The sequence below is a fragment of the Mauremys reevesii genome, linkage group 7 (genome assembly GCF_016161935.1).
Source record: "Mauremys reevesii isolate NIE-2019 linkage group 7, ASM1616193v1, whole genome shotgun sequence".
NCBI lineage: Eukaryota > Metazoa > Chordata > Testudines > Geoemydidae > Mauremys > Mauremys reevesii.
Window position 1 is genome coordinate 7,782,451 of NC_052629.1, and position 23,290 is coordinate 7,805,740.

Consider the following 23,290-nt stretch of genomic DNA (forward strand, 5'->3'; position numbering starts at 1 on the left):
ACGGGGCTGCGCACCATAAATCCAGTGAAACTTAGTTATACATTGTCTAACTTGGGATCTTCACTCACCTTGGCAGGCTGGCTAAAGCACCAACAGAAATGTATATTCCACCCGTCCCCTATTTCAAAATGGGAAATTTACTACTACAAGCAGCATTGACCTTCATCAATTACTAGTGTATTACAATGATGCAATTCCTTTCAGCTCAAAGGGCCCAAAATGCTTAACATGCTAGAGGCCAAATCCTGTCCTCATTTGCACCTGTGCAATGACTTCAGTGGTGTTTCTTTGCCATAAATATGGGTAGAATTTTGGCTCTTCCTATTTTACATATACAGTATCCAGGAAGCATTTCAGCTACCACTAGAATGAAACCTTGGATGGAACACGGCTACAGCACACACTATAACAACCGTTTAAGACAGGAGTCAAGTGGGGAACGCCGTATCTGATTGAGACTACAGAGGAAATGTAGGTAGGCAGAATAGATTTACTCAAATTTTAATTTTGTATGGACATTAGGCTACAACCTTGGAAGGACGTTGGTTTCCTGGTTAAGCCCAGATCTTAACTTCTATTCCCGATGTTTCCTTAAGCTTCGTTAGTGACCTTAGGCAAGTCATTTAGCAACCCTAAGGACTCGTCTACATGTGAAATGCTACAGCGGTAGGTAAGTAGACACTACCTACACTGATGGGAGGGGCTCTTCTGTCAGTGTAAGTAATCCACTTCCACCTTGACGCAGCTCTGTCTACACAGGGACTTAGGTCGGCTTCACTACATCGCTCAAGGAGATGGATTTTTCACACCCCTGAGCAATGTAGCTAGGTCCAGTGTAAACCAGCCCCAAGACACCATTTCCTCAAGCTCACAATAATAATATATACCTACATACATCATACAAGTATTGGGAGGATTAATTCTTTTATGTTTGTAAACCACATTGAAAAAGTCTTGAATGGAAGGTGCTTATGATGGGCTGTGTACCCCACACAATCCCTGAATGGGTTAATGTGGACTTGAGAAACCAGTTCTGTTCCCTGGGTGCATCTGGAGGGAAAGCCAGGCTTGACTGATCATGAAGCCCAAGTGAGCAGGAGCAGGCTGGTGGTTATAACGAGAGGAAGTTTGCAGCAGAAGGGGGCTGCAGGTCGGGAGTCTGCAGTCACTCCTTGGAAATGGAGAAGTGGTGAGGAGGAAATCCAGGGTGGAGAATAAGCGCTGGGATTCCAGCCCTGAAAGAAGGATCAACCCAGAGAAGTTGCATGGAAGAAAGCCTGAGAGAGGCTGGGTCGGAAGAAGCCCGGGGAAATAGCAGCAAGGGATGGGACACTGCAAACCTAGGCTGACAGTAAGGGTCCCTGGGCTGAACCCAGTGTAAGGAGGGCCTGGGTTCCCCTACCAGTCACTGGCAAAGTGGCATGAGCCCAGAGTCAGGGGCCAGAGACCTGACACAAGGTCTCGGAATTAACCGTTGGACTTTTGTTTGTTGAACTTTGTTACCCCCAAAGGGGCAGACATTAATATCATGACCGGGGTGGAGGCCCAAGGTACAGAGCAGAGACCACCACAGCGAAGTCGTGACTGTCAGCAGGGGGTTGCCAGAGTGAAAGTCAGCTGCTGTGCCACACCTGGCCACAAGGAGGTGCTCCTGTGGTGAGTGAACCCCCGTACAGGACTGAGATTTAGATTGGCACACCAAGCACTGTCTGTCAAGATGTCCAATTTTAAATATTTATCAGGCCCAAGATTAGCAATTATTGAAGCTTTTTTTTTCCAGAAATTACTGGGGGAATCAGGACCCTTTAAGGGGTCTCAAGTTGATCCAAAAATTGAGGTACCCAAAAGCACTAGATGCTTTTGAAATGCTAGGGCATGTTTCTGTAGCCATGACATGATCTGCACCAACAAAAGCAGACTCCAAAAGGAATTCAATTCACTTATTTTCTTCCTTGGACAATCAACATCTGGTTTATAATGTGCCAAGCAGGCAGGAGCAAGAAGAACTGTATGTTATTCTGAAGCAAGGAGGGTACCACCATTTGTTTTGAGTGTCAAGAAATACATCCATATTGTGTACCATTATCCAAGTACTTATACTGAACAGCTTCACACATTATTAAGGCTACAGTCCTGGCAACATTAGTTAAAAAGAAGAGAACACAATGAAGGGTCTAATCTGGAGCCAACCACTAAACCCACTTTCCTTGTTTGTGGGCACAACCCTGTTCCCCTCAAACAACTCCCCGCAATTAATGATCATTGAGGGTGCAAATGTTACCAATCTTGACATCTGCCGGTAAATATCTGATTTATAGTCACAGACCTTGCAGGTCTGTAAATGAAGTCGTAATTATGGTGCGTGCAGAAACAGAGGCCGTCTAGAAAAAGCAAGCACTAAATGTTTGTCTAGGCCCCTGGGAGGGAAAACGCCACATCATTGGTAAAGAAAGTCACAAAATCTTTTCTTACTTTCTGATCGAGACTGTATGCCAGAATCCAGTCCTCCTGTTTGGGGTGGAACAGCAGGCTCTGGATGTAGAAGTTCAGACGGTACTTTTGATACGTGGCCCCTTCGTCAGAGCTAATCAGTAAACTGCTCTCAATCTCTGGGTCAGTCAGCAACATAATCTGTATGGATGGAATAGTCACAGTTAGTTAGAGAGGAGTCAAACGGAAGGATGAGGAAACAGCCAGGACTTGTAGGTAAACACAGTGAAAACTGATGCATTTTAGTGACAGTATAAAAACCAGACTACACAAATCAAGTGTAGCAAATCTGTTAGAACAAACCAATGGTGACCAACCTTCTGGAAAGAAAAGCCATATATAATAACTGTGAACATGTATCTGAAGTATGTAGCAATCAAATAGACAGTGGGATCACTTAGAACAGGGGTGGCCAACCTGAGCCTGAGAAGGAGTCAGAATTGACCAATGTACATTGCCAAAGAGCCACAGTAATATGTCAGCAGCCTCCCATCAGCTCCCGGCCTCCCGCTCTCAGGGCCTCCCACCCACCAGCGGCCCTGCCAATCTGCGCCTCCCCCTCCCTCCCTAAACCTCCCAATCAGCTGTTTCATGGTGTGGAGGTGGCTCTGGGTGGGGAGGAGGTGTGAGGGCATGGCAGGCTCAGGGAGGGGACGGGAAGGGGTGGAGTGGGGGCAGGGCCAGTGGCAGAGCCAGGGGTTAAGCAGTGAGCACCCCCTGGCACATTGGAAAGTTGGCACCTATAGCTTCAGCCCCAGAGTTGGTGCCTATACAAGGAGCCGCATATTAACTTCCGAAGAGCCGCATGTGGCTCCGGAGCCACAGGTTGGTCACCCCTGACTTAGAATGAGCATAACTAATTACAAAAGGTTAAAAGTTAAGTCCAACAACCCCTTTGTGATCATCAACAAGATCTGAACCCGGGACAGCCAACCCCAAAGCTTTGCTAAGGTTAACAGCAACAGCTGGTTGTTATCCTTTTTGAGACCTAGTCATCAGAGGAGGCAGACAACACACGGTGTGCACGCATGTTGCAACAGCAAAGGAAAATGTAGACTGCAAAAAAAAAAAAAAAGGAAATTGAAAATAATTCCCAGCAGCGGAATCTGTTAGATTGCAGAATAGTCTGAAGATAGAAGGTGGCAGGAAGTTTCATTGCTTGAGATTTTAGAACCTGGCTGTCTGCAGGGAGTAATCTTGCTTTAGCTGGGGGATGTTTGGTAACCCACTGGGTTCTTTCCATCTCTAATTTCCAATATACTGTGAATTATGGCTTCAGTAAGATATGAGAAACAGTCTCTGCTCAGTGAAGTTGCTCCTTTAGCTTAGTCCAAGGGTGCTAGCTCTGGAAATACAATAGATATCTGGCTTGTAGTTCTACTAATGGCCACTCGCCACCAATTAACTTATTAATTGGTCTGTATTGCTGATGAATCAGAGAGAAGTGTGAGAATCTCTGCATGAAGGAAATAGGTTTGAGAACTACAAAGAGAATGACTTTCGTCTTCCCGCAAGAGAAAAAAGCGATGTCACAAAGGAATAGAGTAGGAGGCACCACAAATGGTGAACACACAAAGCTTTGAAAGCCGCTTGCCTGTAACGGGATTAAAGATCTGTATCATTAGTGCCATTTTTAAATACACAGTTTACTGTCTCTGAAAATGCCAGGCACGAATCAGCTCCTAGACAAGGCCAAACTGAAAGGAACAGCATCTAGCATTTCACAGTGGGAATTTTAATCTGTGTTCAGGCATATCAGAATTTCTCTCTCTTCCCCCACCCACCATTCAGTGATAAAAGGCAGGCAGAGTCACAAAGAAGGGGTGGGAGTGGGGGCCCCACGAGACATTGTGTAACACAAAGATCACTAACAATAAATTAGGAGACACCATAAAGATCTAGACGGATACGGCAGATATAGATATTTTAGTCCAGCTATGCATATCCGTGTGTATACGTATGTAATATACATAGACGATGTTCTGCATTTCTAGATGGATGACAGGTAATCCTCTAAATATGCAATACTGCATGGCAGTGTTGCTTAGCGGATAGCTCATTGGAGTGGGATTCTGCCATTGTCCCGCTTGTGACCTTGGACGAATGACATCAGCTCCCTGTTTCAGCGCCCCATTTGTAAAATGGGGGGAAATGATAGCTCCTTTTGTAACGTGCACTGAGATCTACTAATGAAAAGGACTAGATATGAACTAAGTTTTATTATATTTATTAGAAACAATCACGTTCATTATCCTAAGGTAGAGACTTCATAATGGCTGGCATACAAAAAGAATTACTATTAAAATGGAAATTCACAGATCATCCGCTATCTTTGTTTCTCAGACCAAACTACCCAGACTGTCTCCTTCATTCTCCCAACGTCATTTCTGTGATAATACAACTACGGTTAAGCGTATCAACAGGCACGATGGATTCTCTATTCTTGTGTGAGTTTATGCACTGAAAAAGAAACATTGTTTATGCTGGTATTTGGAAAGATCACACAGCAGAACACTAATTGTACTAGAGCAACTAGAGCATAAATAAATGCAAATCAGTGGCTTGATCCAAAGCTCATTGGAGTTAATGAGTTTTTCCATCAACTTCAATGGGCTTTGGATTGTGACTCTCAGGAACATTTGTTCGCCCCGTTCACTGGCCCCAGTATGAGGCTGTTCCACATAGGGGAAGCCTGCCTTGCAACTATTTACACAGCTTTGGGGAACTGGGCCTGAGGCTCCTTTGTGTGCTCTGCGTTGTGTGTTCACCTCAGACCAGACCCACTCAGACAAACCACCAGGAACAAGGCTTCATTCTGTAAAGAACATAGAACAGGATTACAGGCCAGCAGCCTCCTCTCTGCTTGCCCGCTACGTGCTCCCAGCTCAGCCAGTGCTGAGACCTCCTGCTGGCGGGGGGCAGAGGTTACATCCTGGCAGGAATCTGGAAGTTCTCCCAACATGCCCCATTTTGTAGTCCACAACTTGTAGTTCCCAGGGCCGCTTTTGAGGCACACTGGACCTTGGGCTACACATTGATAGCCAAGCTCAGTTCCAGTTTCACATTCTTCTATCTTAGATACTTATATGACCTCCATTCCCATAGTATCTGTGCACCTGACCTCACAATCTTTAATATATTTATCTTCAGAACACCTCCATGAGGCAGGGTATTGCTATTACCCCATTCTACAGATGGGAAACTGAGACACAGAGAAGCTAAGTAATTTAGCCAATGTCACACCGGGAAATCTCTGGTGGAGCAGAGAGTTGAACATAGCTTTCCCAAGGCTAGTGCTCTAACCACCAGATCATCTTTCCTTGATTTATATTGTTCTGTCCTTGCTTTCTACATCATCACCCCCTGTACAAGACCTCTGTGATGGGGTGCGTGCCCCACACTGGGCTATAAGGGGTTAATAGAGCCCTAGGGAGGCTGCGCAGGAGACAGCCAGTCAGAGAAGGGCTGAAGGGATCTGCAGGGCAGAGGAAGGCAGTTCTCTGCTGGGAGCTCAGGGAGAAAGAACTGTGTCTCTGGAGGCTGAGAGAACTGCCAGCACCCTGGACAGAGCACTGCTGCTAACAGGGACCGGGGGAGCGAGAGACAGCTCCTGGCTGGCTGCTGGGGTGTTGCAGGCGGAGACCCTGAGGCAAGGGCAAAGAGGATGCTGGAACCAGGAGGAAGTGGCCAGACAATTCGCTGCAATAGCCACTAAGGGAAGTGGCTGAACAGCGAACTCCAGGTCCCCCAGAAAGGGGGAGCACAGTGTGCGGCACAGCCGGAGGGCTGTGTCGCTGAAGAGGACGCTGCGATCCTTGGAGAGATATGCATCTTAGAGCAGGAGTGATGGCAGCAAGGCATCACCAGAGAAGGGTGCAGTGGTGAACAGAGCTAATCCCTAGGACAGTCAGCAGGAGGTGCCACAGTGGTGAGTGAACCCTGTTACAACCTCATTTTAAGAAGACAAAACAAATTAGAATCCCCTAAGGTGACATCTTCAACACAGTCACCATGCACAGTGGAATCAGAACCCCAAGCTGCTTACACAGAAATTTGAAAGCAAACTTGGTTACAACATTTTTGCATGTAAATAGTCAGAGCTAGGAGCCCAAAGACAGCAGCTAAAGCATGAGAACTAGAAAGTGAAACTGACTGGAAACCAGGAGGGGGGGGGGGGTTAGGAAGGCAGGGGTGGGACAGGGGAGAGACAGAGAGATTGGTCTAGTTTTATTTTCCAAAGTGACAGAAATGTGAATGGTTAACAAATGTAGGCAAGTACACTTGATTTTTAAAATTCTTGTCTGGATAATCTAAGGTGTTTTTAGTAACACAAATTGGACTTTTTTTTGACGTACAGAAGGCCAAATTCTGCTCTCAGGCACAGTATGACCCCACTCACCTGAGAATAGACATTATGAAGGCATCCACACTTTCATTGGGCAGCATTAAACACACACAAAACTGAAGAAAACCCACCAACGATAATAAAACAAGTCATAATTTGAATGGAGTGTAAAACCTAATGGTCCAGGGAGTAAAGCTAACCTCTCCCTGAGGAAGTGAGGAAGAAACTGCCTGTATGGCCATGTTATTTCATAACTGCCCCCTTCATGATTTCTTGTATCTTCTTTTGAAGCATTTGGAGAAAGGATCCTGGAGTGCTTAGATTGCAAAGTCCTCAGAGCAGGGACTACCTTTGGGTTATGTGTTTGCACAGCACCTTGTAGAGTGAGAATATGGTCTGTGATGGGGAGCCTCCATCCTTACCTCAAAGCAAGAACAATAATCAGAATGGAACACATGGTCACATCCAGTTGGCCAATTCTGATGTGATGACTTTGGCCATAGTTTTTAAATCTTCAAAATTTCCTTTTACATAATCGACTATCCCATCTTCCCATCTAGTTGAGCTACTAAAAATGATTACAAAAAAGTGAAAGCCATATCCAAAAATATTCCCATTTCCAGAGGGAGACCTTTGTTAAATGGGTCTTGGCATTGCTGTTTTTTCTATCTACGTCCATGTGGAACGAAGAGCCAGCATATGTGAGGACTCAGCTTCCCTAAGCAAAGGTAATTACTTTCTGCTCAGATCAGTGCCCAGAAGCACTCAGAACCCGTTTACTCATACCAGGCACAGTGAGCATAGGCAGCACTTGCTGATGCTTCAGATGAATTGTAGTTTTTTTCGCAGAAAGTCAATAGAGTCGACACAAGCTCCAACAACCAAACACAAGGCACCCATTTATCACCCCCTCCCTGAAAAGGCAGAAACTTTATTTGCTTTTCCTAAAGGTGACAAATGAACATGAAATGCAACTTATAGATTTTAAAACACTTCACACAAATCATTTTTTTTCTCTTCCTTCTTTGGTATTAGCTAGTGACACCAGACTGACTTCAAAAATTAAATGGACCCTTGCTCTCCCGCTGATGCAGCTTGGAATGCCCTGTAAGATGATTCTTTATCTACTTCCAGGGATGGTATTCTGATCCTTAGATGGCAAAAAATGGTCTGAATGATTGGAGATGTGAGGCTTCTGTGACTTTATCAAACCAAGGGCTGGTGTCTTCTGCCAACCCCTTCCAGTCAGATTCTTCTCCCACATTGCTAAAGACAAGAAGTCCATTGACATGAACAGAATGACCCCAGTGAAATATAGGTGTAAAGGAGAGAAGAAAGAGGTCCTTAGACACAACTGGACTCCCATTCACTTAGCAATGTGTAACATTCCCCCTACAGACCCCATTACTCAGCAGCTCTGAGTTAGGCCTACTGAACATAAGTGAGTCTAAGGGGATCTAAGTTGTTGTAAATCTCATAGGGTCAAATTCATCCCTGTGAAGAGGGCCAGCAGAAGTCCCATGTATCACTTCAATGCTCAAAATAAGGCTGTAGCATGGACTCAAGTGGTGCATAGCCCTTACGTTGGCAATCCACACAAGGATGAGTTTCAGCCATGGTGTGAGACTAGAAGAGAGGAACATAGCAAGAGAGGAAACTAATAGGAAGATGCAAGAATGAGTTTAGTTAAAGTAGGGTACTCCCTACTTCCGCTTATACAGCCTTGTGTTTTCTAATGGCTCCTCAGCATGTAAATTACATCAATTTAGAGTCTCTAACACTGCAACCGAGTCCAAGAGAACTGGAAGATAGAGGAGTCCCAGTGTAATTACACCTAACTGATGCCATTTTGAAACTTTGTCTCTGAATTTGGCCCACAGGTTTCCAAGAGCAGTATTGAATTCAGGGGTAACCGGGATCTGCTCATTCTGTAATTCACATGTGAATTTCAAAGTGATGCCTCTTGCCTTTAAATAGTCCAACTAACTCATTATTTGTGCCCTTTTGGGACCTTTAATGAAAAGGAGATGAAACAAATCAGGCACGTGTAACCCATTGGTGAATGTAAGTTATAGCCCCCCTGTCCATGATGATCCCTGGATATGAGTTGTTAGGAACAAAAAAATGTAGGCCATACTTGCAGGAGAGGGGGGGGATTCTACCTGGGAAGTAGTGACTCTGCAAAATATGTGGGGGTCGTGGTGGATAATCAGCTGAACATGAGTTCCCAATATGATGCTGTGACCAAAAGAGTTAATGCAATCCTGGGATGCATAAACAGAGGACTCTCGAGTAGGAATATAGAGGATATTTTTACCTCTGTTTTTGGCAGTGGTATGACTGGAATTCTGCATCCAGTTCTGGTGCCCACGACTCAAGAAGGATGCTGATAAATTGGAGAGGGGTCAGAGATGAACCATGAGACTGATTAAAGGATTAGAACACATGCCTGATAATGATAGACTCAAAGAGCTCAATCTGTTTAATTTAAAGAGAAAGTGAAGGGGAGATTTGATTACAGTCTATAAGGATCTACATGGGGAACTTCAATATAGCAGAGGCTGGTATAATACAATCCAGTGGCTGGAAGTTAAAGCTAGACAAATTCAGACTGGAAATAAGGGAAATTTTTAACAGTGAAATTAATTCATATTTGAACAACTTACCAAGGCTCGTGGTGGATTCTCCATGACTGACGATTTTTAAATCAAGACTGGATGTTTTTCTAAAAGATCTGCTCTAGGAATTATTTGTGGGGAGTTCCATGGCCTGTCAGAGGTCAGACTAGATGATCACAATGGCCCCTTCTGACCTTGGAATTTAAGAATCTTACAGCCCCAAGCTAACCCTCAGCTCAAATTGTAGCAGCTGATTCAGCTCTGGAGGTTCCCAGTTCAATCCCCAGTTTGACAGCACACAAGCAGATACTTTGGTGATGAAATCTAGACAGAAGTCCACCAGCACTGTTGTTTGGGTTAGACCAATAACACTTACCAACCAAGTTGTTGTTGAAGGCACTAAGTTGTGTCAATGGCAACCAAAAAAATCTCTTCCATCACCCTTAGCTACATCTTATATATAATATAATATAATATAATATAATATAATATAATATATGGAGATATACCTATCTCATAGAACTAGAAGGGACCCTGAAAGGTCATCGAGTCCAGCCCCCTGCCTTCACTAGCAGGGCCAACTACTGATTTTGCCCCAGATCCCTAAGTGGCCCCCTCAAGGATTGAACTCACAACCCTGGGTTTAGCAGGTCAATCTTAGAATTAGTCTGGAAACTATTTTACTTAGTTGATTTATTTGTACCCACTTGCCTAATTACAATGCAAGCTCTGTAAAAAGAATAATCTGTTCCAACCCTGTATTTACCAGAACAGAAGCATATTAAAAAAACACTAAAAAACAGTTCCCTTGACTTATGTGACATTCTTGTTTGTTTGTCTTCTATAAGAGCGTCTTATACCTTCCTTCTGCCTGGCCTCTCAGACAAAATGATTCATTCAACAATGCCCAGTCTTCCCGCCCCCACTTTTGCTTTCCATTCCTGGACTGGCACTAGCTATTCCATATGCTAAAACAGTGAAGAGATTGAAAACTCTAAACTTGAATAATGGGCTGTACCCTGGAGATTTAAGAGACAGAAAAGCCATCATAGTCCGTCAACACTGACTTGTGCATAAATCCAGGGAAGACAGAACCCTGCTTTGTCAAGCACTGAAAGAAATGGTACCCAGTATTCCTTCTGATAGTGGCTAACTGGATTTCATAACAACACTGTTCAATATCTTATTATTATGGGTATTATAGCAGCGTTAAGAGACACTGAGATCAGAGCCCCCTTGTGGTGAGCGCTGTGTAATGGCATCTTAAGAGACAGTCCCTAACCTGAAGAACTGAGACCGTGTCTACATTAGAGATCTTACAGTGGCACGGCTCTACCGATGCAGATGCGCCGCAGTAAGCTCTCCCATGCAGCCGTTCTATGCTGATGGGAGGGAGCTCTCCCGTCAACATCGTTAAATCATCTCAATGAGCGGCGGTAGCTCTGTTGGCAGGAGAGTGTCTCCTGCCAACATAGAGCTGTCCACACTGGTGCGTCTGTCAGTGTAACTTGTGTCAGCTGGGGGGGTGTTTTTTCACACCCCTGAGCGACATAACTTAGACTGACAAAAGTGCCAGTGTAGACACAGCCTTAGTCTAAATAGACAAGACAGGAGAAAGGAAGTCTTATATCCCCATTTTACAGATAGAAAAAGATCACAGATCACTTGTGAGGTTCTGAGAGATCAAGTGGGGGAGCTGAGCACTTTTGAAAATCTGGCCCTAAATGACTTCCCCAAGGCCCCCCAGGGAATCTGTGGCAGAGCAGGGAATTGACCCCCAGACCTCCTGAGTTGCCATCTAGTTACTTTAACAACAAGACCAGCCTTCTCTTCACTTTCAATCAGGAGCGCTGTTTAAAAACTGATGGCACAACGGGGCCCACATAACTAACATGACTACTCATGGAACAAGGAACTACTTACTCCATGTCAGTGAGGAAGGAAGACCATTGTGAAAGACCTTAATTAAGGATCATCTATGATGTTGGTAGGTATTTGTATTCCCATGTTACGGGTGGGTAAAACTGATGACACAGGCACATGTTAACACTGGGCAAAATTCAGCCCTACGCTTAGGGCCGGCACAAAGAACTTTACAGCGCTTAAGCCCCAGTGCAGGCGTTAGGGATATTTAGGTTGTGCTGAGATGTGGTACAAGCTTTAAGCACACAGCTGAATTCTATCCGCAATGATTCAGTGGCTGGGCTGGAAATAGAATTCAGCAGTCTTAGCCCTCCAATCACATGATGTAAACATTAGCTCCCGGATCAATCAGTTCCCAGCTAAGGAACAAGGAATGATAAAGCTTCCCACTTGTTGAAACTCTTGTAAATCAAATTCTAGATCCTTATCCCTTTATTCGACATACATTTAGCGTTCCATTCAGTAGCTCGGCAGTGAATCAAACGCTGCTACTGCTTTTTCCCATTATTACATACCAGCCTTTTTTCCTTATATACTCTGATAATAGACCCCATAACTTGAAACAGTTTAGAAAATGGTTGTGACAATTCAAGTGCAGTACCATACAACATTGCCAATTTGGACTAACTCAACCCTTTACAGACTATTATATGTTTTGAATAAGTAAATGAATAAACAATAAAAATACCAGGGAATCTATACCATATAACGTACTGTGCCATTTTGGAGAGTGTAGTTTAGTTTCAATTATGTATAATCTCTAGTGTACCAGCAAATGTACTGCACCATATTTAGTAAGAGTAATTAAATCTTCGATATCTGAGACCTCGCTAGAGTGCTCTGCTATGAATTCTTTGCTGAGACACTGGTTTAGCTTGGTTCTACCATTTGACCTTGTGTAAGTGAACAGTTCATGGGCAGTCTTGCCTAATGGTTGGAGCAAGAGTCCAGCCTACTAGTTAGAGCTAGATCCAGATGGGGTGGGTGCAGAAACAAAGCCAATGGTCAGAGTCAGGATTCAGGAGCCAACGCCTAACACGTCATGAGTGGCAGTGGACTTACTCCTTAAACTACACAGGCAAGAGGAGTTTGACATTGATCTCATAGAATCATAGAATATCATGGTTGGAAGGGGCCTCAGGAGGTATCTAGTCCAACCCCTGCTCAAAGCAGGACCAATTCCCAACTAAATCATCCCAGCCAGGGCTTTGTCGAGCCTGACCTCAAAAACCTCTAAGGATGGAGATTCCACCACCTCCCTAGGTAACCTATTCCAGTGCTTCACCACTCTCTGAGTGAAAAAGTTTTTCCTAATATCCAACCTAAACCTCCCCCACTGCAACTTGAGACCATTACTCCTTGTTCTGTCATCAGGTACCACTGAGAACAGTCTAGATCCATCCTCTTTGGAACCCCCTTTCAGGTAGTTGAAAGCAGCTATCAAATCCCCCCTCATTCTTCTCTTCTGCAGACTAAACAATCCCAGTTCCCTCGGCCTCTCCTCATAAGTCATGTGCACAGTACTAGCTATGACATGAGATTGCTTGTGGCATTCACGGAAGTGCTGACCACAGTGGAACACCGCTTTTGGACTCGGGAAACAAGCACTGAGTGGTGGGATCGCATCGTCATGCATGTCTGGGATGATGAGCGGTGGCTGCAGAACTTTCGGATGAGGAAAGCCACATTCATGGGACTGTGTGATGAACTCGCCCCAGCCCTGTGGCACAAGGACATGAGAATGAGAGCTACCCTGCCCCTGGAGAAGTGAGTGGCGACTGCACTGTGGAAGCTGTCTACTCCAGACTGCTACCAATCGGTCGCTAACCAGTTCAGAGTGGAAAAGTCAACCGTTGGACTCGTGTTGATGGAAGTGTGCAGGACCATTAATCACATCCTGCTCCAAAAGACCATGACTCTTGGCAATGTGCGTGACATTGTGCATGGCTTTGCACAAATAGGCTTCCCTAATTGCGGAGGGGGGAAAGATGGCATGCATATTCCAATTCTGGCACCAGACCACCTAGCCACAGAGTACATTAATCAGAAGGGATATTTCTCAATGGTTCTCCGGGTGCTTGTGGATCACTGTGGGCATTTCACAGACATTAATGCAGGATGGTCCGGAAAGGTGCATGATGAATGCATCTTTCGGAACACTGGCCTGTTCAGGAAGCTGCAAGCAGGGATTTTCTTCCCAGACAAGAAGATCACTGTAGTCAAAATGCCGATTGTAATCCTGGGAGACCCAACCTACCCTTTAATGACATGGCTTATGAAGCCATACACAGGGTAACTTGACAGCAGCAAGGAGTGGTTCAACAGGCTGAGCAAGTGCAGAATGACTGTTGAGTATGCTTTTGGCCGGTTAAAGGTCCACTGGCGCTGCCTATATGGGAAGCTGGACCTGGCCGATGACAATATTCATGTGCTGTATGCTCCATAATATTTGTGAAGGGAAGAGTGAAAGCTTCACTCAGGGCTGGACTGCTGAGGCTCAGCACCTGGGTGCTAAATTTGAACAGCCAGAGACCAGGGCTATTAGAGGGGCGCAGCGCAGGGCCATCAGGATCAGGGATGCCTTGAGGCAGCAATTTGAAGCTGAAAGCCACCAATATTTGTTGCTATGCTTGGGAGTGCAGTGCCTGTAATGCTAGGAGGTGATTGTGATTGGTGCACACGATGCAATACGAAAGTTTAAGATAATTGTCTGTTGCTTTGCGGGCCTCTGTTTGCTTTCAATTAATAGAATAAAGATTGCTTTCAAACCAATGCAATTATTTTATTAAAGATCAACAACCGGAGGAGAGAGTCAAACAAAAAAACACATCAGCACTCAGAGATGGTGGTGGAAGGGAAGGTCCCAGGAGGAGGCGGGGTCCCAGCACGGCTAAAAAATTGTGTATGTCCAGGGATCATATCCAACCTTCTCCTTTGGAGTACAGTGCAGTGGGTACTGTATTTCAGCGGGGCCAAACTGCAGAGGGATGGATGTTGAGTGCAGTGGGTAATTGGAGTCTGCAGTGCTAGACTGTGACGGGGCAGGAGTGGAATGCCGCAGGCACAGACTAGATCCAGGAGGTTGATAAGAGTGTGTTGGCGGTGTTTGGGGGGAGCATGGGAAAGAGTTTTGCAACAACAGCTGCAGGGAAGGTCGGGCACAGAGCTGCTCGGTTTGCAGTGCCAGTATCGGTTGCAGCATGTCCGCTTGGCGCTCCATAATGTTTAAGAGCCGCACCGTGGCTTCATTCTGGCGTGCCGCGTTCTCCTCTTGGTCCCTCTTCTCGCTGTCCCGCCACTCCTTCAATTCCTGTTTTTCAGCCGCGGAGTGCATCATAATGTCATACAGAAAGTCCTCCTTAATTCTTCATGGCCGCTTTCTAATTCTGAGCAGCCGTTCAGCTGGCAATAACAAAGAGGGAGGCTGGGCTCTCAGCGTTATCTCTGTGAAGCCAAAACGCAACATTTTACAGAAGCAGTGTTGTTTGCAACACACAGAACACTGATTCAGTGATTTAAAACACAGCCCGTATTCACACACCTGTCACTAACTGGCTGGCCCCCAGCAAGCACACATGAGCCACAAGCCTCCCAAAATGGTGAGTAGACACAGAGAAGTCAGTGTTCCTGGACCCCACTGTACACTAGTTTTGGTGATTTCCAGACTGTATTTAAGCTCCTGAAAGTGTTCCTGGCTTTATTGATTTTGTTCTGGGTGTCCTGGCTTGTTCCACTGTCCTGGCTGATGGTGCCGCCCAGGCATCTGAATGTTTCTACGTTGGTGAGAACATAATCCTCTATCCATACTGGTGATGGGGAGGCAATATTAAAGGTCATGATATTTGTCTTATTGTGGTTGATTTTCAGTCCATTTTGCTGGCTGAATACATTGAGTCAAGTTGTTTTTTCTTGTGTATGGTGTTGGGTATGTGCACCCTTATGGACTAGGATCATGTTTCAGGCAGCCTGCCTCAGTTTCCCCTCTTGGACTGTTCAAATACAACTTCCCTTCAGGCTTTTACATGGTCAGAAATACTCCTCATTGGCAACTACATTTATTAGTATAAAAGTCAATGCAAATAAAACTCAGCTACCCCAAACAATGTCCATTCCGAAGTCCACGGAATACAAGGTTTCTCTTCCTTTTCCCAGGCCTTTCTGCCTGGGGTCTTTGCAGTCTCTCCACAGCTTGGACACAGTCTCTCCCAGGCCTCCCTGTTCTTATGTTAAATGTCCGTAGAAATGGTAGTTGATAACGTTTGTCAGAGAAACTTTGACAGAACTATATTACATCTGAATATGAAATTGAAACGCTGCATGACATTGAGTAGATTTTGCTGGAATTTATTTTCAAAAGTTGAAAAAAGTTCCAACAATGGGGCACTGACCCTTTTCAACTTTGTTGGAATGACATTTCATTTTTTCATTTTGAAGTGACTTTTCATTTTGTTTTGTTTTTTTTTATTTGGTACGATATACTATCATATACATTTTTAAAAGTAAAAATTGAAACAATTCTGTCAAAATGAAACGTTTCCAATGACCCAAAACAATGTTTTGTTTTCAGAATTTTCATTCATGGAAAATTTGAAAATTGCTGGTTTCTGCTCTGATCCAGAATGAAGCCAAATTTAAAAAAAAAAATTAAAAACCTTCACAAACTGGAACTTCTCTCCTCTTTACGCTTTACTGGTTAGGCAGATTGCTAGCTCTTTTCATGCACATTTATCTGATTTGCTTCCCCTAGTGTTGCTGGTTGTGTGTGTGTGTGTGTGTGTGTGTGTATGTATGTGTGTGGGCATGCACAAAAATTTTATACTCCATCCACATTTGGTTCCTTTGATCACATTTGCATGCACAACTGGGAAATTAGCATCTGCTTGGGGCTTTTGATGCTGTTGCTGATGATGTAATCAGATTAAATACATTGAATGTGCCTAACCGGAGTCTTATAAACCCTAATAACAATAAAATGTCTCCTCCATTTCCATATTAATTTTGCACTAAGGAGATGCACTGCAGTCTCCAAAGCAAGAACAGAAAATGCTTCTTTGCTTTTTGACAAAAATGTGTGGGTGTTTCACTATCAAGGCAACTTTTGATGTAATAGTTCAACAGGCATGTCGACACTGTATGCAACATACACCTAATTTCATAAATGTATCTATTTAGAATGTGTCTAAAGTATTTCTACGACTCTTCTTACCATCCAGATATCATGGTGATAGGCACCATGTGAGACCATAGACAGACAGGCCATGGTATGTAAGCATCTTTAGTGTGAGGATTCATGCAGAGATCCTCAACGGAGCAATGTTCCATGGAATTTGGGGGTTGGACAAAGGTAGTTTTAAGATCTTGGGGCTATTAAGTCCAATCCCTAGTGTTAATTAGAGCAACCTGTAGGCAGTTATAATTCACAGCAGCTATCAACAGCCGCAGGAGCTCAAAGAGCAGAGAGGATAACATGTGCTTAAGGGAGCCCTGTGCCATGCCCTCTTCACCTGCCAGCAGATCCTATATGGTGAGTGGAAGGAGTGGTGATACAGGAGCCACTGCAGAAGCTATGAGTAGGGCCCTACCAAATTCACGGCCATGAAAAACGCATCACAGACTGTGAAGTCTGGCCTCCCCCACCCCCTGTGAAATCTGTAGAGTATTTCATGGGGGAGACCAGCATTTATCAAATTGGGGGTGCTGATCCAAAAGGGAGTTGCAGGGGGGTCACAAGGTTATTTTTAGGGGTCGCAGTATTGCCACCCTTACTTCTGCGCTGCTTTCAGAGCTGGGCGGCTGGAGGGCGACACTGGTTAGCTGGGCGCCTAGCTCTGAAGGCATCACCCCACCAGCAGCAGTGCAGAAGTAAGGGTAGCAGTACCATGCCCCCCCCCCCCACAATAACCTTGTGACCCTCCCCCAATTCCTTTTCGAGTCAGGACCGCTACAATTACAACACCGTGAAGTTCGGATTTAAATAGCTGAAATCATAAAATTTACTATTTTATAAATCCTATGACCCTGAAATTGACCAAAATGGACCGTGAATTTGGTAGGGCCCTAGCTATGAGCCATGTGAGCATCCTCTTATGCAGAGGGAAGTGTCCAAATGTTTATTGACTAACCTGGATGTATCCGAGCCTAAAGATGTGTGTCTACATGTTTGTGTGTTTGTACGCAGACAGTGACAGAGCCAAATCCTCTGGCAGATCCTCAGCTGGTGCAAATCGTGCTAACTCCACTGACCTCAATGGAGCGATGACAATTTGCACCAGCTGAGGATCTGCCTCTCAGACATTATTTCACCTTGCACAACCCCATCCACTTGAATAGGGTTGTGCAGGGTGTGAATCAGTGCAGAATTAGGCTCGTTTGTGTTAAGGATATCACTGATTCAGCAGACCCGCAGCTGCAAGTTTAGTGCAACAGTATAATTCAGTGCAATATATTTCTGTATAACAGCCTGAACAGGTACAAAAAACAAGAACAAAAACCAGCCCATCCGTCAGAACCTGTAATTAAAGTGTGTCAGTTTAAGGTGGCAATATGCTCCAGGGTACACGCAGCAGATGTGATAAGGCACTTGTGGAAATAGTACACTAAACACATTTCAGGGGGAGCGAATGGACACTGGAAAAGCAGAAAGTTGAGGGAACAGGACTTGATTGATTCATTACAGAGAGGGTTAGGTGAGTCATAGGCCAGAGGGAAGGGCTGGGTCTGAAAATGGGATTTGAATAAGAATCTGAGAGTCAATTATGCAGAGTTTATAAAGGCTGTATGGGGGAAGAAGTCCTTTTTCACGGGATGTGTGTGTGGTGGGGGAGAGAGTGGGACTGAAGACAAACAATACACTGCCATCCTCGCTATACTGGGCAGTTTGCTGTCAGATTCAACTTGGATCATAACAATCATGATCGTATTTTACACTGAGTATATAGACTGAAGAGCTCAAAGCGTTTTACAAAAATGCATTACTTAAGCCTCACACTACTTCTGCAGGTAAGTAGATAGGTTGTAGGTATGAGGCAAACTGGTGTTACTTCCCTGCTGCTGCCCCCATCTTACAAATGAGTAAACTGAGGTACAAAATTATGAAGTTACTGTCCAAAGGGGACACAGGCAGTAGTAAAGCGAGAACAGAAATCTAGAGTCTTGGCTCCTAGCATCCCACTCTGACCACTAGCCACTCTCCCACAAAAGCCGACTAAGCCCAGATGTTGTAGATTAATGGAATGCTAAAATCGTTTTTCTCTTCTCTCAGGGGAGCACAGTAAAATCCCATGCAGCGGAGTAAACCTGTGAAAGGAATACATTTGCTGTGAACAAAACCAAAAAGTCTGCACAGAAACACAGTCAGAACTGTTTAGATGAATATGATGCAGTGCTGGATTTTTATTTTTATTTCCCCATCTTTAGTAGCAGGAGAACACGTCTCCTGTGACAATGCTCTATCCTGCAGGAAAATAGGAACTACCATCTAGCAGAGAGCTACAGGCCACCTACTCTGATATACTGTGCAATTCTAGATGCCTTGCAGAGATGTGTCATCAAAACCCCCCTGTGCTCATAATAGAGTGAAGAAAGTTCTTCCTGACCCCAGCTAGTGATCCGTTTATGCCCTGAAACCTGACAATAAATCACCTTTGTAATTTTGCCTTAGCTAGTGCAAGTGCTGAAGATATTTTTTTCATATAACTGTTTAATCTTCTTACTGAGATATTTGTCATCCTCATCCACTGCACTGTCATCGTAATAATTAGAGCTAGCTAAATACTAATTGAGAAATTTGTCAATCAGCAAACGTTGCTGTTTTTTCACTGAATAATTTATGTGATGAGTATTTTCTTCCTAGCATTCAAACAGTTCTAATGATAATACAGTATTTGTGCCTAATTCATCAAAGTAATAACAGGGTTGTCTTTTCCATTTCCTCCAACTTTTTATAAATGTATGATGTTATCATTTGTTCAAATTTAAAAGCAGGAAAATGGTGAACAGTTTTACTGCTAATTAGCAAATATAATTAAAAAGAAACAGCATCACATTTTGGTGCTTACAGAAAAATTACAGAGATAATTATATCTGTCTGCCTATGTGTTTACACAGTATCCATTGCCATGGTATTTGATCACCTCACATTTATTAAATAGTGTAGTTTCAAAACACTGCTGTGAGTCAGGCAAGCATTGCTACTTCTATTTTGTGGATGGGGAGCTGAGTCACAAAAAGACTAAATGATTTCCCCAGCATCACACAGTGAGTCGGTGCAGAGCCAGGAATTGATCCCAGACCTTCCGAGTCCTACACTATTGTATTTGATACAAGACCGCTATGTTATATTCATATCCTTCTGTTTTATAGCCATGAACTGCATCTCTTCTTCTCAGGCTAAGGACAATTCATTGCTGATAAATAAGAATCTACCTTAGCCTCCATGCAGGATTCAAGTCCAACCCCAATCTCCGTGCAGCTATGAAAAGTTTTGATATGCATTTTTGTAACTTTCTTTTTAAATTCCACATCCTTGGCCACCTTGTTGGAGTAAGGACCAGAAGCAGTAATCACAGGCTTGTAGAAGTTAGAGCTGGAAAAATCATCTACTTTATAGTCCTGTCAATTTCCCAGTGGTTCGTCCAGTCAGGTTTTAATTGGCCCAAACAATAAGTGTGTCCATCACATCCCTCAAGAGACTTCCATAGCCAGAACATGACTTGCACAAAGCCTCTCTGAAATACTGCAGAAGAGCACATTTTGCAGTACTTCTAAACTTTCTCTGGGGCCTTCTCCAAAACCCAAAGTCAATGAAAGTCATTTTGATTACTTCACTGGATCTGGCTCAAGCACCCGGAGATGAAAGTAATCTGTTCATTCACAGAACAGGTACACTGCCACTGCATGCTGTCATCTCCACACCAACCCTACACATGTACCTCCCCCTGCATCGAAGCTGACCACTTCTGGGGAAAGAGGGAAATTACTATTCATCTCCATGGCTCATTCAGGCCTGAGCCTCTCTGCTTTGACCAGGGTGCCACTATTTAGTGCCAGTTGTGATGGTGCTTTTGAGGTGGACAACTGCCAAACAAGATCACCAACTAAATTCACATAAGCCACTCAGCTGACATCAGACAGTAACATTGTTCAGTCACTCTTGAGCCGGGCTGGCTTCCTACAGCAGCCTAGATGTGAAAGGCTGTGTATCCCATTTCAGGTTCTTCAAGCCAATCAGTCCCCCAATCAACTCTTTCTTTAGGGCCTGATTCAAAGCTCACTGAAACCGGCGAGAATCTTTCCATTCACTTGAAGGGGCTTCAGATCAGGCCCTCAGTAAACAGCTAGTATTTTGCTTCACATACCTCAACTGGTCTAGTAAGTCTAAGTGAAAGGTACATCTGAGAAATTTTATCAAGGGGGGGGAGAGGAGGTTAATCAATGAACTAGGTTTTAGACAAGAAGCCACTAAAGAGAATAACTTGACCCAGAGTACAATGTTTCGGCTTTGGTTTCTGGCTAGGTTTATGGGTCATCATGACTCTTGTAGCATTTGCAAATCTGTTCTGACAGGAATGTTAGGCTGCTATAGAGCTATAGCAGATAATTCTCCTTAGATTTTAAACTCCAGTGAACATTCAACATTTGCATGAGCCCTGGACGAGTTAGCTTTTATGTCGGCGCTTGGCTGATTCTGAAAGCTCAACCGGCTTCTCTCACCCATTAAAATTAATTTTAAAAGCCTTTTAAAAAGTTTTGCTCTGTGCTAACCAACTTTCTAGAAACTTTGCCATCTGATTTTTTATTAAATAAATGAGTTTATGTTATAAGCATCTATGTTTAACTAAGCAAAAATAAATTGCAAGCCTAGGTAAATAATACACAGCTGGGTGACAAACTCGGCTTTTCATCCTATTTCTGTCTTGGGATTCCATCTATGAGTCATGCCTAAATCTAAGGACAGCTTCCTTCTAATCAGCTCCCTTGCTGGAACGCTAGACCAAAGACCAATGAGCCATGCTAGGGACGGAACTACTGCTTTCTCAACCTTGGATGCAGTCCAGCCAAATGAAGGTTGAGGCGCATTTGTGAGGCACTGCTGCTACCTCTAAAAGCTAGAGGATTTCGCTTGTGAATAATGGATTTTTCTGTTCATTGGCAATTTTGAAAAAGAAAAAGATCAATCAATAAAATCATTTTAAGTTGGACTGAATCGAACATTTTCAAAAATGTTGGCTAATCGAAAGAAGTTTCATTTGACAAAATGAAAATGTTTTGTTTAAATTTTGAACATTTTTTAATATTTTTGAACTTTTAAAATAAAACTAAAGGAACAATTGAAATTAAAAGTTGTTTCAAACCAAAAAAAAAATGTTTCTGTTTGCCAGAAGCTGGGAATGGGTGATGGGGATGGATCACTTGATGATTCCCTGTTCTGTTCATTCCCTCTGGGGCACCTAGCATTGGCCACTGTCGGAAGACAGGATACTAGGCTAGATGGACCTTTGGTCCGACACAGTATGGCTGTTCTTACGTTCTTAGAAAATGTTAAAACAAAACATTTTTTTAAATGAACAACTCAGCAAAACTGACAGAAATTTACAAACCATTTCACTATTGCCAAATCTGCAGTTTTCAACAACAACAAAGTATTGATAGTCAAAAACTTTTGCATAGCTCTACGTTTCAGTTTTACCAATCTGGCATCTTTCCTGGCCTTAAGTTCAATCTGAAAAGCCTCAATATTCCTTCCTAATTTATCCTCATAATTACATTTTCCATTTAATGCCTTAGCAAACTCAATTCAAAGGATATTAGGGCAAAACATTTCTACTCTCTTCAGAACATAACACATATATAAAGAGAACATAAAACAAGCACAAGGTCATAAAGGTCCCCAGTATGTGCCCACCGTCAGTGGCCAGCTCCCAGTGCTACCAGGTGCCCAGCCAGCCAATGCCCAGTGCCCCATCTCTCAGCGATCATCTCTCCTGCCATCCATCTCCATCTCTCACACCTCCAGGCTACAGGACACCATCATACCATTCCTGGCTAAAAAGCCATTTAGAATTTTTTTTCCCATTTTTTTTCCCAGTTATTTTTTAAACATTGTTATAGTCCCCCTCCTAGCCTCCCCCACAACCTCAGGTAAAACAAGGAAGAAGCCATTGCTTTGAAGAAGAACCTCCTTTTATTTGTTTTTTTTTTGTTTTATACCCATTTTATATTAATTATTTGATTAAAGTATTTTTCTTATTTACTTTCTCCCTTATAACTTTTCTTTACATCTTTCAACATCATCTATATTTTTCCCCTATACCTCCATAACCTCTTCCTCCTTTCTCCTCTTTTCCAACCCTCTTTCCTCAATCCTTCCTCTCTCCCTCTCTAAAACCCTCTCTTTTTTTTTTTTTTTTTTTTTTTTTTTTTTTTATTTATATATTTTTGAGTTTTTTTTTGATCTAGGACACCTGTAGACACTGTAGATGTAGATGTGGATTTATATGGATTAATATATATATATTCTATATCTTATTCTCTATCCTTTATTCCCCTTTTAACATTTCTTTTTTTTTTTTTTTTTTTTTGCACGCACACTGGACATCTTCAGAGATCTTATCCAAACTAACTCCAAGATCTTTTTCCTGCTTCGTTGTAGCTAAATTAGCCCCCATCATGTTGTATGTATTTGTATGTTTTTTTTTCCAATGTGCATTACTTACATTTTATCACATTAAATTTCATTTTTTTTTTTTTTTGCAATCCTCACTTTTTTTTTTTTTTTTTTTTTTTTTTTCACAATCTGCTTTAGTCTTAACTATCTTGTAGTAGTTAGTATCATGCAAAACTTTGCCACCTCACTGTTTACCCTTGCTCCAGATCATTTATGAATAAATTTCCCAGGGGGACTGACTTGGGAACA

The 23,290-nt window shown here is 43.3% G+C and overlaps 1 protein-coding gene across 6 annotated transcripts in view; it reads right to left on the bottom strand.

Moving 5' to 3' along the window:
* SORCS1 (sortilin related VPS10 domain containing receptor 1) overlaps nt 1-23,290 on the bottom strand; it is a 393,912-nt gene that overhangs the window by 155,737 nt on the left and 214,885 nt on the right. For 5 of the 6 annotated variants that reach the window (XM_039481793.1, XM_039481792.1, XM_039481791.1 and 2 more), the window contains one exon: nt 2,473-2,631. In XM_039481793.1, coding sequence (XP_039337727.1) covers nt 2,473-2,631 — 159 coding nt within the window. Of the gene's footprint in view, nt 1-2,472; nt 2,632-9,501; nt 9,553-23,290 lie in introns of those variants that run through there. The other variant, XM_039481794.1, reaches the window with a different exon arrangement.